General features: G+C 51.9%; 1 protein-coding gene across 1 annotated transcript; it reads left to right on the plus strand.

Moving 5' to 3' along the window:
- The first annotated feature begins 8,252 nt into the window (after nucleotides 1–8,252).
- SPSB3 (splA/ryanodine receptor domain and SOCS box containing 3) lies at nucleotides 8,253–13,857 on the plus strand. Its single transcript, XM_056866341.1, has 6 exons — nucleotides 8,253–8,397; nucleotides 9,713–9,890; nucleotides 11,108–11,295; nucleotides 11,615–11,717; nucleotides 13,074–13,199; nucleotides 13,523–13,857. Exons 1-6 carry the CDS (start codon nucleotides 8,269–8,271, stop codon nucleotides 13,855–13,857), a joined length of 1,059 nt encoding a protein of 352 aa, XP_056722319.1. The 5' UTR covers nucleotides 8,253–8,268.
- Nucleotides 13,858–15,833: the final 1,976 nt, after the last annotated feature.

A 15,833-nucleotide genomic window follows, 5' to 3' on the forward strand; every position in this document is an offset into this window, starting at 1 on the left:
CTTCATGTGTTCATGTGACTATATAAGTAGGCCTTTCTGGGGACAGCGAGTCCCATTTCAGATGGTCTGCTCCCTCTCCCCAGGCAGCGTAGGAAGCTGGCAGACAGTAAATCCAGGACACACAAAAGGAAGTATTTCTTCACCCAAAGAGCAATTAACCTGTGGAATTTGGTTACACAGGATATAATGACACTGCTCCTTTAATTGGCTGTAATGAGACAAATTGGGAGAGAGGTAGATCCATCTGTGGTCATTAGCCGTGATCACTAAATGGAGCCTCCATGGTCAGAGGCGGTAGCCTTCCAAATGCCAGTGCTGAGGGGAAGTCTGTGGTTTCCCAGCCCTGCTCACAGGCCTTCCAGGGTCATCTGGGCAGGCGGCCCCCCCATCCTTTGGTCATGCACAATCCATTGTTGTGTCCGAATGACCCAATGAATTGTAGATCACTTAGCGTGAGCATCTTGTCTGCTTAACGTGACCCCCTGGGGCAAAATGTCGAGCCGGATTTATAGTGTCGGGTTACACAGTTTCCTCCTCTGAGGCAGAGAGCTCGGCAAGCAGACTGCGAGGGCCCACCCCGCCTTCCCAAGCGCTCCACCAATGCAAGCTTTATAGGCCGTGGCAGCCATAATCCTCCACCTCGTAAACTCACTGGTGGGTGGCTCTGGCAGCCCCTTCCGGGCTTGCCAGGATGAAATGGGGCCTGCTCCCACATAGATCCGCTAGGCTTGAGCGAAAGGTCATCCAGGGCCTTCTCCAATGTGGCAACAGCACCATGGCTCCCACTGGCACCGCAGGGGTTTTCAAGGCAAGAGACAAACAGAAGTGGTTTGCCATTGCTTGCCTTTGCATTGCAGAGGACTTCCTTGGTGGTCCCATGCAGGAACTAACCAGGGCAGACCCTGCTTAGCTTCTGAAGTCTGACAGGATCGGGCTAGCCTGGAGCCATCCAGGTCCAGAGCTCTTGCTTCCACGCAAGAAGAAATCTGTTACTTGGCCTGGTTTCTGCCGCTTAGAAGAACCAGTTACAGATTGATTTTTCAAGCCTAGGCAGGCTAGAATTCCTGAAATACTATCCTAATTCTGGGAGCGTCCAAAAAAAAGAAGAAAAAAGATTAACACCAAAAGATTTGTCCAATCCCCAGTAGGTTTGCTTGGAATAAATCCCGCCGGGTTGCCAAGGAACTTACTTCCAAGCGAGTGCGCTTTGACATCCAGGGTGAAAGTTTATCTGTAATTGTGCAAGAGTTGCCTTTGGTTAAATGTTTAATATCTAAGTTCCCACAATATTTGGAGGCACTGTGGGTTTTCAATTGCAAGTGGACTCCAATTTCCCACATCTTTGGAAATGCTTGCAATTAACATCTGGGCTTGCCCCACCATCCGTGGCATTCCAGCTACATCTGGAGGCCGCCAGCGGCTGAGGCAATGGGGTAATTAGGATTCCACAGCACCTCACTCACTGGCACGTGGAGCCGAGCAACTTCCAGGATGTCTCAGGCTGCTTGGTTGGGGGAAAGAAAAAAAAGTAAACATGACTATTAGACGCTCATAAGGTGAGGAAGAAAGCTGAATGAGGACGAACGTCCTGAGTCACGAAGGAATTTCCTGTAACTTCACGAGGCTGGGATGAGGCGAGATCCCGACCAGAAGAGCCACCTTGGTGCTGGGATGAGAGGATCCCGTCTCAAGGAGACCAAAAGATGAATGTTGAGGCAGAGAAGCGTTGGGATCCTGAATGGGAACAGAATGAAACGAGCCAACAACCGCTGGGGGAAAGTGAGCCTCCCATGACCCTGGCAGAACTCATTAGGCGGTCCACAGAAGGTAAGAGCTCTTCTCTTGTCTATGGGGAAAAACAGCATCCAAACCAAAGTCCGCTGGAGAGCCCCCAGGATATGGTGTGTTGAGCCCCATGATGTGATGTAATCGTTGGTTCTTAATTATTTGTGGGCGGAAAATGTTAGTTGGGAGCTAGTGTCACATAGCTGTGTTGGAGTATGGTTGGAGAGACCTGGGTGCAAATCCCCACTTGGCTGTGAATCTTATTGGGTTCATGAACGCACATGAAGCTGCCTTATACTGAATCAGACCACTGGTCCATGAAGGTCTACTCTGATTGGCAGCAGCTGTCCCGGGGCTCAGGCAGGGAAAGGTCTTTCAGATCACCTACTGCCTGGTCCTTTTCGAAGTGGAGATGCCAAGGTGTGAACCTGGGACCTTCTGTGTGCGAAGCAGAGGCGCTTCCGCTGAGCTAGTCCAGAGTGTAGTTTGACAAAGGCTGCATAGAGGATTGGTAGCTGAGGAAATATCTGAATGACGTTCTTGTTCACACCTCCCTCCCTCTCTCTGTTAACCATTGTGTTCCTGTAGAACAGTAGTTGAAGACTGTGACTTCTACCCTGCATGTTAAGATTATCCCAATGTAAAGGATTGGCTTCTTGTCTAGCGAGGATCAGACCTAGACCAACTAAGGGCCTGTTCAGACAATACCTTGTCTCTTGTTTGTACACACAGGAGGTGGCAGAATCCCAGTAAGATGGACTATGCCACTTCACTGTGTATGAGGGGTTCCAGCTTTCAGCGCTCTTTGTTTTGTAAATGCACACAAAGGGAAAACTAGCTCAGCAGGGCGAAAGCGTCCACCCTTTTCTGTGTCTTGCGCTGCTGGTTTTCTAACTGCGGGGAGTTTTGAAGGCTGCCTTTCAAGACGAGCTTTTCCACCTGCAGTTGGAAGGGATGCAGGCCTAGCCTCCTCACCATCCGACAAAGCGGTTTGGACACCCCGCTAGCCAAAATCTGTTGGCCGTATCGGCCAGTGGGGGCCACCATTGGCGAGAAAGACGTTGACAAGCCCCCCTTCGTCACACAGAACGAGCTGTTGACCTGAGCCGGAGTTCATGGGGGACGTAAAGAAAATGCATCAAAGCCCGCAGGAATAGATGATGAGTAAACAGGAGGCTTGGTGTCACAGGCAAATGCACTTCTGGGCTCGAGTCGGAAGATATGAGATACCCATCAGACTCTGACAATCGAGTGCCGAACCGCAGGCTGCATCCACATTCTTTCAGGGTGGTAATGATAGTGTTGGATAAATGGGACGTGAGGTAACGTACTTATTTAAAACCCATTGTTACTTGTCACCCCCAGGCGGTTATGAGTGGAGAATTTATGAGTGGAGAATGAAGCCACTTAATAGCTTGATGGATGGTGATGTATTTATTTATGTCGTTCGATTTAGATGCCGCTCTCTGTTGCAGCCTAGGCCTCTGTCTCGTCATGTTGTCTATACAAGGCAGTTCCACATATATGTTCATGAGTATCCTTGCCAACCTCCAGGTGGTACTAACACAAACAATCACCTATGCTGAAATAGTAAATGCTAAGAATAAATAGCACAAAACTCCTGAATTTATGTGCCTCCATCTGCAAGGAACAGCCCTTGTGCATGTATTGGGGGGTGGGGTGGAATGAAACCGGCAATGGGTATCTAGGGAACAGTGGGTTTAAAATGACATGTCCCGCCCTTATGTGCGTTGAATCTAATGAGAACCACTCCGCACATGGCTACAAAGAAGACTCAGAAGCCTTTGTAGTCACACAAGGAATTTGGCGGTCTCCCTCACCCTTGAAGAATGCATTACACGTGATCCTGTCCATATACACGTTTGCTGTAGAGTGTGAATAGGGCCGGAGGTGTCTTTCTGAGCTCTGGAGCACACAACCAGAAGCCCAGATGAGTGAGGAAATGTGTTTTTCCACTGCTCGTTCCAAACAGCAATCGTGTGAACAGAAAGACTTGATCATGCACAGTGCTGGTAAGGGAGTTGGAGGGTTGCCAGCTCTGGGCTGGGAAATACCCGGAGGTGTTGGGGGGATGGAGTCTGAGCAGGGTGGGATTTGGGGAGGGGCTTGAATGGGGGTATAACGCCATAGAGTCCACCTTCCAAAAGGGGCCATTGCCTGCAGGTGAATTGACCCGTTGGCCCCAGCCAACAGTTGTAATAGCTGATCTCCAGCTACCGCCTGGAGGTTGGCACCCCATACGGGAGGCAGGCATGCCCAAATTACAACAGGCTTATATGCGGGTTGTGCGTGGATTACACGTGCATTCCCAGTAACTGCCAGGTGTGCACGTCCTTTTATTTTTGCCCCCGCATCGGGCACCTCCCGTGCCTTGCTCGACTGTAACGGGCAGAAATTGAACTGCACGGGGTGAGGCTGCACCTGTTGAATTTCCGCCTGCCGCCCAGCCCTTAAAGGCAGAGGAGCCTGAACGCCCCCGAGCATGCTCGTGTCACTCACCCGCCGCCGCCGCTTCCTCTACCTCCACCTCCATGCTGCTTCAGTCGCTTCCGCCTTGGTCTTCGCGCCGCTGACTGACAGCAGCCTCGGCCAACGGAGGAGGCCTGTCAGGTGGGCGGGACCGTAGTTCCTTTCCTCCAACCGTCTCTCGGGCTTCGACCCGGTTCGGTTGAATGGGAGAGAGAGAGAGGGCAGGCACGTGATTGCGCGGCCTCCTCCGTTCCACCCCCCGCCCTTTTCCTTTGTCAGCCAATGAGGCGCCTCGAGCAGGAGCCCGTCGACGGGCGTGGGGAGCGCCCAATCGGAGGCGGCGAAAGCCCCGCAACGGTTTTCCTTGTTGAGGGGCTGGAATCCCGCCCCTGCGTCCCTTTCCGCCAACCGTCTCCGACCCGCGCGTGACCGCACGGCCTCCTCCGTTCCCCCGCCCTTTTCCTTTGTCAGCCAATGAGGCGCCTCGAGTAGGAGGAGCCCGCTGACGGGCGTGGGAGGCGCCCAATCGGAGGCGGCGGAAGCCCGGCGACGGTCCTCCGTGAGGGGCTGTGGCGCAGACGGGAGGAAGGCCGCGGGAGGCGAGCGGAGCGGCCGAGGTGGGCGAGGGGCTCCCCCGAGGAAGCCGGAGGGGAGGGGGGAAAGGGGTCTTCGGGCAGCCCTTTCGGGGGTGGGGGAGCGCCCTGTCCGCGGCTGGGCCTGGGAGGAGGGGCTGGCGGCCGAAGCCAATCCGCGGCCTAAAACTAGGCCGAAGGGACGGTGGCCGCGGTGGTCCACTTCGATTCCCCCCTCCCTCCCTCCCTCCCTCCCTCCTGCGAAAGCCCTGCTTGGACGTAGGGTTTTTTTTGGGGGGGGGGGTCTTTGCATCTTGCGAGGAGAAGTGTCGGGGCGTTGCGGTTTTTGCGTTGGTCCAGCCTTCCTCTGTGCCACAAGACCCTGAAGGAGCAGACGCCGGTCTCAGTGGACTTTGATGGACCTTAATGGTCTGGTTCAGTATGAGGCAGCTTCATGCGTCATGACTAGGATTGCCAGCCTCCCAACATTTTTACAGCATTTGCAGCATTTCCCTCCTTCTCCAGTCCATCCTATCAGCAACCCTAAGAGGTAGGATAAGCTGAGGAAGAATCTGGGTACCTCTGTGCTGCTTCTGTCAGACAGTGTGAGCTGTGGCTGAGTGGCAGAGCCTCTCCTCGGCATGCAGAAGGGTCCCAGGTTCAATCCCCGGCATCTCCAGTTAAAGGGACCAGGCAAGGAGGTGGTGTGAAAGACCCCTGCCTGAGACCCTGGAGAGCCATGGAGAGGGGCCGTGGCTCAGTGGTAGAGCCTCTGCTTGGCATGCAGAAGGTCCCAGGTTCAATCCCCGGCATCTCCAGTTAAAGGGGCTAGGCAAGGAGGTGATGTGAAAGACCTCCGCCTGAGAGCCTGGAGAGCCGCTGCCAGTCTGAGTAGACAATACTGACTTGGATGGACCAAGGGTCTGGTTCAGTATAAGACAGCTTCATGTGTTCATAAGGCAGAGGGACAGGCGGACTCCGGAAGAGGCGTCCAGGTGGGTGCCGTGTGTTCATCTGTCAATAGAAGGGGGGGGGGTCTGATTTCTGTGTGGTTTATTGGCAGCTGGGGGTGAGGGTTGCCAGATCCAGATTGGGAAAGTCTTGGGAGATCTGGGAGTGGGACCCTGGGGGGGATAAGGATCTCGTACAATGCCATAGAGTCCACCCTTCAAAGCATCCACTTCCTCCAGGGGAAACCGATCTCTGTAGTCCGGAGATGAGTAGTCATTCTTGGGATCCCCAGGTCCCACCTGGAGGCTGGCATCCCCAGATCATAGAGCTGGACCACCAGGGTCATGTAGTCCAACCCCCTGTGCAATGCAGGAAACTCACAACTACCTCCCCCAACACGCCCCCAGTGACCCCTACTCCATGCCCAGAAGATGGCCAAGATGCCCTCCCTCTCGTGAACAGCCTAAGGTCATAGAATCAGCCTTGCTGACAGATGGCCATCTAGCCTCTGCTTCAAAACCTCCAGGGAAGGAGAGCTCACCACCTCCCGAGGAAGTCCGTTCCACTAGGAACCACTCTGTTAGAAAAGCTTGTGTGGGCAAAGGTTGGCATGAAGGTAGATCTTTTGCCTCGCTGGTTCTCAGCCTTTTGTCTCTTAGTGTCATTCAGTCTAAGAACCTGGGTCCAACCATGATAGAAACCCATAATGTCAGTGTTTTGTTGTTCTGAGGAGGATGCATGTGTGTCCATGCATTCTGTAACTAGCTGTATGCCAGGAGATGACAGATTAATAATCCAGGGGTTGGCAGGAGACAGCATGTCATACTTGTGGGTGGACATGGGAATTGTTGGAGAGTGAATTCTGAGTGTTGGAACAATTCTGTGTGTGCCTAACCTGTTTCCGCAGCCCAGTTGCATACCACATGTAGAGAACCGCCATTCTTATTCGAACACTGTTTATTGTACCAAACAGCTGGGTGATAAGTGTTGTCAAAATGGCCCTGGGAAGGCAGGGTGGATGTGCTAGCTGCCACTGAAGAAGCAAACTCCTGGGTAGAAGATCAGCCATTGTGGGAAGGTTGTAGTCCCGGGCTGGCTGGCGTCCTTTCAGTTCTGACCCTCGGTTCTGAAACAAATGACGTGGCAACACTTTTGAACGAGACACCGCCAGTGGCTCTGAGAGCTGTGGTTTGAGTTCTCTGGAGGCCAGGGATTGTAGAGCAGAAAGAAGTCTGTCTTGTGACAAGACAACAGCCTTGAAGATTAGTGGTTGTCGTCCCTCTGGAACCCAGGCATATTGTGACATGTCAGAATTGTCTGTGACATTGGCACCCGATCCCGTCTCAGGTGGCGAAGCGGCAGTGGGCTTTCCTGGGCAGCATCGATGGACCTGCCCTCTTTTGCTCGTGGTGGCAAATGATGTGAATTGGCACTCAGTTGGTGCGTCGTGAGTGTGGGGTCAGGAGCCCAGTGATGCCAAGCCGCGATTGCAGGAAGGGAACCGGGAGTCCCGTGCCACTCTTGTGCTGTTTTCTCTGGCGTGGGCAGGGCCGGTGCTACCATTAGGCGAACCAGGCGGTTGCCTAGGGTGCAGACCTCAGAGGGGCGCAGAACTGGCCCGAGGGGCACGGTTTTTAAACAAATCAGTTTCTTGAAAAAAATGCAACTGACAATTTATATATTTTTTTATTTTAAGACAAGTACCACAACAGTACTGTGAAACACCTTACAAAACATTTTGTGCTTCTATTTTTTCTACGTGACATCTGTTTTTCAAAATTGGTTAGCAATGGGGGGGGGGCACAAGTAGTTGGCCTTGCCTAGGGCGCAAAAATGAGTGGCACCTGCCCTGGGTGTGGGCCATCCTGACACATGCAACGTCCCCCGTCTCCCCAAGGAATGACTCTGAGAACTTTCTGTGGTGGGCTGGCGGCATGTGAATCCACAAGGATAGGATGCCCTGTGTGGGGGGCATCCATGCTTGTCTAGTCGTGACTGCTGCTGGCCGTAGATTTACTGTCATGTCAATCCTGATTTGCCTACCCCCTGGCAATTCGGGAGCAATCCTCATCCACCGAGTGGATCGGCCAGTCTTCTGACTGTATCTGGCCTTAAACCGGTCTGTCTTTGAAACTCCTCCATTCCCCACCTGTTGTTCTGTAGTGTGCAGTTGTGAGTATCACTGTCTACCAAATGGATTATGCACCAAGCTCATAGAATCCTCAGTCTCAGTCTCTACGACTCTTATGCCAGACTACATTGTGTGAGTTTAGAAGGTGTGAGTGGCAGGTTGGTTCTTTGTTAAACCTCCTCGTTGGGTGGTCGTCGCATCACGAGACCAACCTTTTTCTGCTTTGTTGAAGACCTTGCCTGGGGAGAGCTGTAGCCATGGCTTACGAAGCCATAATTGGTGTCCGGTTACCACAGTGTGTGTTATCTTCCTTTTGCAGATTATCTCTCCAAAGACGCCATGGCAAGACGCATGCGGAATAGCAGAGCCTGGCACTATGTCTTGAGCGGGGTGCGTCAAGATGCGGACTCGCGGGTGGTGGCGTTAGCGTCCGGAGCACGCGGCTGGGCGTACGATTCCGATGGGCAGGTAAGAACAACGTCGTGTGCAGTGAAAGCTGCCCCATGACTCTGGTTATCATGTTTTAGATGCATAAATGTTTGCAAGGAGATGTGACTTGTAAAACTGTGAATTAATATGGCATCTTGATATATGACAACGTATTACAGATGTCATTGTTTTCAGTGTTGAAATTAAACATGATGTTCCGAAAAGGTGGTAATCCTACAGATTGTGGCAGTATTTCTATCCTAATAATACTCTCCTGACTGGAGAATTAGTAGAGAGCCCTGTGGCGCAGAGTGGCAAGCTGCAGTCCAAGCTCTGCTCATGACCTGAGTTCGATCCCATCAGAAGTTGGTTTCAGGTAGCCGGCTCAAGGTCGACTCAGCCTTCCATCCTTCCAAGGTCAGTAAAATGAGTACCCAGCTTGCTGGGGGTAGATGACTGGGGAAGGCACTGGCAAACCACCCCGTAAACAAAATCTGCCTAGTAAACGTCAAGATGTGACGTCACCCCATGGGTCAGGAGTGACCTGGTGCTTGCACAGGGGGATCTTTACCTTTAATACTCTCCTGTCTTCATGACAAAAGCTGTAGCTTTTATGTTGTCTTACCTCTTAGATAGCAGAGACTCAGAGCAGGGGTCACCGTAGTTGCAGTGATCCCATTGCGCCTCAGGTATAGGGGACGGTTGCCATGTTGGTTTGTAGAAAGGCAGGCATTTATTGAGGTTAATATCCTAAAGATGGTCAGTAGTAGAAGAGTAGATGCAAAGTTAGGAGTGCAACATTGATGTTAAAGCAGGCGAGGGATGATAGGAGAAAAAATTGCTGGAGATATTTTCATCCTGTGCCCCCAAAGTGTAGTGTTGATGCGAAAGAGTTGGGTCAACCAGTCCCCCTCCCTGGCTTGAAATATTCTGGGTTTGCCAGTCTCTCTATTTCTTCCACCGTTGACCTGCTGCTACTGCAGAAACATTTCTCCTAATGTTCAGCCGAATTCCACCCTCGTGGAACCTAAGAGTCTCAGATGTAGCCTTGGCCTCTGAAACATGAGACCCTCTTAGGTGGTGGAACGTGATCAGGTCTCCCCACGGCCATCTTTTCTGTACGAGGATGGAAAGATTATTCTCCCTCTCATGACCCAGATCCAAACCAGATCCCTGTGCTGCTGCTCTGAAAACGCCAGGGCAGAGATCTCCTTCGGGGTCTTCGGTTGTTGGGCGAGAGATCACGTCTTGAGTAGTGAAGCTTCTAAGTGTGATGAAGTTGAACCCTTGCCCGCTGAGCACAGTTTGGGATGAGAACATGTTAGTCACGTTGTTCTGATTTCTTCCATGGCAGCACAGTGACTCTGATTCGGAGCCGGAGTTCCCTTCTCTGTCGCCGTCCATCCCCACCGCCATCCCTGTGACCGGAGAGTCCTACTGCAATTGCGAGAACCAGAACGAAGCTCCGTACTTCTCAAACCTCCACGCTGTCCACCGGATAAAAGACTGTCGGTGCGGCGAAGAAGATGAATGTGAGGAGGCTTCTGAACTTCTCGACTGGTTTTGGGTTTCTCGAGATGAGCTGCCCCAATCTGTGTGTAGCGGGAGAATGTGTGTGCGTGCGAGGGGTCTGCTTGATGCTGATCAGGCTAGATTCAGATAGAGATGCGCTGGAAACAAGTTTTTAGAGTCTGGTTGGTTTTTCTCTATCCAGTCAGTAATCTCCCAGCAAGAGGTGGACCTCGTGGTTTGTGGTGGGTATTGCAGAGAGCAGTCTTAGCCTCCATGATGCCTTGGTCTAGAAACGGAAATGTTCACATCCACATCTTGAAGGTGAACAAACTTTAAAGGATAGGATTGTACCATCAATGGATTAGATGTAGGGAACTGTAGGAGAGCGGGTCTGGAGTCAAGGAGCCCCTCTCAAAGAGGAAGAATTAGAAATCCCTCTAAATATGGACGTCTGAAGAGACTGACATGTACCCTCAGTCCCACCTCAGATGGCTCTTTAGCATGGCTGACGAGAGAGGTATTTTTTTATAGTTGGAAAGACCTTACAGAGTTGTCTGTGCTCATGTATCTTTTAAAAACATAACATGTGTAATGCAGGATTCCTGTTCACGGCAACAAAAAATATCAAACATGGCACAGGGGAGTTTCTCATACATTTGATTGTTAGTCAGCTCCCCTGTGGCACCCGTCTTTGGCCTGTATCTGAACTTCTGTCCGTAAGTGGACATTTGTACCCTGAGTTCCCAAGACATGTTATACCAATTGATAACAGACTAGAGGACACAGTGTTCTGTAGGTGCTTTGTCTGGACCTTCTGCAAGGCTGAGATATCCATGCCTTCTGGATGTCTGGGTATCTTGCCTTTGTGACCTAGCATGGCACAAGTTGTATGCCATTGCTGGTTTGGTGGAATAAAATGTGCTGTGGTTGGGGGTGGCCGTAAGATAATTGAGAAGTGTGTCTTGCTCTTCCCAGGAGCTAAGAGTAGCTTACACGAGGTTATTCAGTTTACCCTGGTACGATTGAGTGTGTCTTCGAACAGGAATAGCTCCCTGCATGTAGAAAAGCAGCATGTATGGGAGAGAGGTTAGTGAGATGCCACATTTCTGCTTGCAGGGGGGTGCTGATGTGTATGTAGTCACTGCATCTTGAACAGAGGTTTGGCATATTTTGGAGAGGGGATGACGGTAAGGACTCCCGTTCGTTGCCGTGTTGACGATGTGTCTTTTCCCTCCAGATTTTGACTGGGTGTGGGATGACATGAACAAATCGACGGCCACGCTGTTGTCCTGCGACAACCGCAAGGTGAACTTCCACATTGACTACAGCTGTGGCACCGCCGCCATCCGTGGGAACAAGGAGCTCGCCGAAGGGCAACATTTCTGGGAGATAAAGATGACGTCGCCGGTCTATGGCACGGACATGGTAAGTTGGAGCGGTCAGAAAGCTGCTTGTTATTCCCGGCCAGGGTTGTGAGTGAAGCATCGGCGCTTGCAAGTATCCGAACTGTCACGGAGGGGGGGGCTCTGTGGTGGGGCAGCCGTTGGCCAGAGAGGTGGTCTGTGAGAACCATCCTTGCACAGGATGAGAGCCACAGTCTGTCACACTGAAGCGTGGCTGCGTGCGTGATGGCCAGAGGCCAAAGTCATAAATTATAATAACTGTTTCAAGGTGGGGAGAGATGTCGGAGAGTTCGTTGAGTGTGCAGGCTTGAAGCCTGACTGGCGGTTCTTGTCTTCTTCAGATGGTGGGAATCGGGACCTCAGATGTGAATCTGGACAAGTACCGGCACACGTTTTGTAGCTTGTTGGGTAAAGATGAAGACAGCTGGGGGCTCTCTTACACAGGTAAGTGACCGAGACAAATCCCCATGACGACCTGCAACTGATGAATTTATGTTGTTCCCTGCCTTTGGGGTTGTAGGGCAGCTGAGTCGAGGCAGCCGTCACAGATCCCAGACATGTCGAGGGCCTGGCTTGATGGTGAGAGATTGGAAATCTAACTAGGGGTCCTTTTTGAGTTATTAGGATGTAGATTTAAGAACTTGAACCGATAATATATTACTCCATCTCTTGAAGCAAACGGGCATCGCTTGCAATCTTTGGACACTGCCATTCTCACAGTCGAACCTGGGCGTGCCATCTGAGAAGTCAGAACAAGAGATGGGTCTGTTGTGGGAGAGAAGGCTAAACCGCAAGATCGGGCTTGTGCCAAACTGTGACTGAGACAGATGTATCACAATGCAATTATTGGGACATGTGCAAATGTGAAATGGATACATCAATCATTCAGTCTGCATGGCCATGGGAAAGGAACCTGGATAAGGGACACTGAAAGGGTGACCCCTGGCAAAAAGATAATGATAAGAGAATGTGTCATGTACAAAGGGGAGGGGAGTGTTAGAAAAAGATGCTGAGGGAGAGAAAGAGGTCGTCAGAGTCTGGGCATCAGCACTGTTCTCAGGAAGGTATAGTGATACATCAGCTCAAAGATGGGAGGCGAGACGACCCCAGGAGGACAAGAGCCCCCCAACTGCCCCATAGAGCGGCGATGAAACTGCCAGACCCAGGGAGAAGGGGTGTAAAGACTGGGGCTGTGAAGAACAGGGGAGAAACTTTTGTGGCTAGACTTCTCCTGACTGGTCAGCTTCATTTCCAGACTGAGAAAGCCCCAGGGCATATTGTAGGGAATTGATTTGCTACAGGCTTCTTCAATAGAAGTGGCAACTTTGCTTGTTGAACACTGAGTCCCTGGCTTATGTCTCTCTTGGTGAACCGGAAGCTCAAGAAGAAGGGCTCTGTGGTAAATTGTTGGGATTTCAGAAAGAAAGACATCCCTTTGTATCTCCAGAACCCTGAGGTCTCCGTTCTAACTGTGGTTGTGCACCCTCTCCTTTGGAGAGAAAGTGTGAAACATTTATGAGTGGGCTGGTGAGGGAAAGGTGGGGAAGATCAGAGACCTGTATGAACATGTCAAAGTGAAGGTACCTGCTTTCTGGACAAGGAAGGTTTGTGCAGGCATCTCGGAGATGCAACTCCCAGTGTTGCAGGGTGATTGTCTATTGTCTGTGTGATATTGGGGAGAGGTTCCCTCCCCTCCATATCTCAGCTGGTGGTGAGCGCAGTGACTGCGTCTTTATTGGAGTGATAGTGGGTGGTATGGGTGTGCCACGTGTTGATCCGTGAGTGATTGTTGTCCTGCAGGGCTCCTCCACCACAAGGGTGACAGAGTCAGCTTCTCCACACGGTTCGGACAAGGCTCCATCATCGGGGTGCACCTAGACACCTGGCATGGGACTCTGACGTTCTTTAAGAACCGGAAGTGCATCGGTAAGCAGTAGAGGCCGGGGCCAGCTCTGGGAGAGCGGGACACATGTGATTCCTTGGACCAGACCCAAGCTTGGTGATAGCTGGAGCAATGTCTGGCATGTGCAGTTTAGGGGGACTGTCTTATCGGTTAGAGTGTATGCCAGGGAAGAGTGTACTGCCAACTGGCCTTCTGAGGGAGACTTGTGAACACCCCAAATGCGAGCTTGTGGGTGCGAAGTGTGACTGGGCAGATAGCATAGGACCATATCGCACTCGCCTGTCTTTGAGTCACTGCAGTCTTTTTCTGGAGGCGCCTTAACCGTTCTCGTTGGCTTTTCACACAGGAGTCGCTGCCAGCAAGCTGCGGAACAAGCGGTTCTACCCCATGGTGTGTTCCACGGCGGCCAAGAGCAGCATGAAAGTGATCCGCTCCTGTGCCAGCCACACTTCCCTGCAGTACCTCTGCTGCTACCGCCTCCGCCAGTTGCTGCCTGACCACACGGACACGCTGGAGGCCTTGTCCCTCCCTCCGGGACTGAAGCAGGTCCTCCACAACAAACTGGGCTGGGTGCTGAGCATGAACTGCGGCCGGGCCTCCCCCTCTTCGGGCAGTGACTCAGAGAGCTTGTGCGGCTCGGAGGCCGAGGCGTGCCGGCGCAAAAGATGCCGGAGGACATAAGTGGGATTTTTTGTGAGAGGCGCGCCAGCCACAAGGCAGTGGAAGGATCTCCCTTTGGGGCGGTCCAAGGTGGCATCTCTGGGAAAGGACAGTCATTTCAGAGGGAACCGTGTCTGCACCCTCACGGAAGCCTGAGCCCAACACATCTGCTCGGGAAGGCAAAGCGACTCCCGCAATCCCCGGCTTGTCGGTTTGCCATCTGCAGTGGATGTTTATAGTTGGGGCTGGAGGACAGCTACGTTGAACGGTGTCTGGGAGAGAAAGAGGAAGGCCTCCCCTTTGTGGACTGTACCTCAAAAGTGATGTTCTGGAAAGGCTGCAGCTTTGTAAAATATGCTTTGCATGACTGTAACGCCTGTGTCTGTCCTGTTGATCTGTATGAAACAGAGCACTCCGAATGTGATTAAACCCACTGTCTGGGGGCCACGCATGGCGGTCTCATTGCGCTTGGCTTGTCCCCCCCGAGGCGCGCACCGGAAGGTCTCTGAGTGGTCCCGAGACCCCCGCTGAGGTCATGTATCAACCAGGAGCTGTTTGTGTAGTGAGGACATAGCAAACAGTAGGAAGGTGATGGCAGTGAACTGGGCTTGTGCCGGGCCTTCAACACAACCTGAGGTGGGGAAGTGACCCCTCCGGACATCTTCTGCACTCAGATGGTGTGTTGTGCTTCCCAGCTGTAACCTCCCTTGAGCAGCCAGATTCAGGAAAGCCCTGATGGGGGTGGGGGTTGTCTGACTGTGGAAGAGCAGAAGGTAGCATGGCTGGAAGCTCATGTCCAACCTAATAAGGGACCTGACAAAGGAGGCCTGGGATTGACGTGGCTGTCATTCATAGAATCATAGAGTTGGAAGGGTCCACCAGGGTCATCTAGTCCAACCGCCTGCACAATGCGGGAAATTCAGAACTACCTCCCTCCCACACCTCCACTGACCCCTACTCCACGGCCAGAAGATGGGAAAAAACAACAGAAACTGCAAGAACCCTGGCCAATAATTCTTTGGGAACTCAGGGGTAGTAATGTTTTCCAGATCAGCACACTTCTGCTGTTTCTGTTGTTTTCCACTTGCACAGTTCTCCTTTCTGCAGGTATGACAAGAAACAACATGTGCCTCAAACTGGATTAAATGGGGGCTGGGAGAAGTGCATCAGATGTCACGAAGGACTCTGCAGCAACAGATATGCACCTAAGGAAAGAGTGTCCATACTCATGTGTTTGATTTGCATGCTGTGGTATACAAGTTGATTGGCGAAGCAAACTCTTCTAACAAAAAGAGTGCCTTCCCCTGCTGAATATGGGCTGCGGCACTGCTCCCTCAGCAATAGGGGGAAACTAAATGACTGTTCTGAGGGCAGGCAGAGCAGATTCCACCAGAATATCATTTCCACCCAGATGCCATCGAAGTGCAAACTCAATTGTACAAGCTGTATGGAGCCGCGTGGCTGTTATGGAGAGGAGTCGATACTGTGATGTGGAACATCTGATCATGTTAAAGGTGCAGTGGTGGCCATTCTCAGAATGGCAAGAGGAAGCAGCAGCAGCAGTCTACCTTTCCCTTGTATTGGGCTGTGCTCTGATCTCTCGCTGGTTGAGAAGCCAAGTGCTTTTTCTGCTTTGAGAAAAACTTGGTTTTCTGGAGGCATTCTGTGCAGGAAATGTGGAGCAAGTAGGGTTGCCACCGGTTGGGAAATACCAGGAGATTCTTTTGGGCGGAGCCTGAGAAGGGGGGTTGGGCAAGGGAGGGACTTCAATGACATAGGGTGCAGTTGGCAAAGTGGCCATTTTCTCCAGGGGAACTGATTTCTGTATGCTGGTGATCAGTTGTAACCGCGGCAGATCTCCAGCTAGTACCTGGAGGTTGGCAAGCGTAGGAGCAAGGGAAGGAGACTCTGCAGGGCCAAAGAGGCCTGAAACCTGACTCCCAAGTCAGTGAATATAGTTAAATTTTGGAGCTCCCTGCCCCAGGAGGTGGTGATGG

Source organism: Euleptes europaea, chromosome 21, assembly GCF_029931775.1.
Source record: "Euleptes europaea isolate rEulEur1 chromosome 21, rEulEur1.hap1, whole genome shotgun sequence".
Classification (NCBI taxonomy): domain Eukaryota; kingdom Metazoa; phylum Chordata; class Lepidosauria; order Squamata; family Sphaerodactylidae; genus Euleptes; species Euleptes europaea.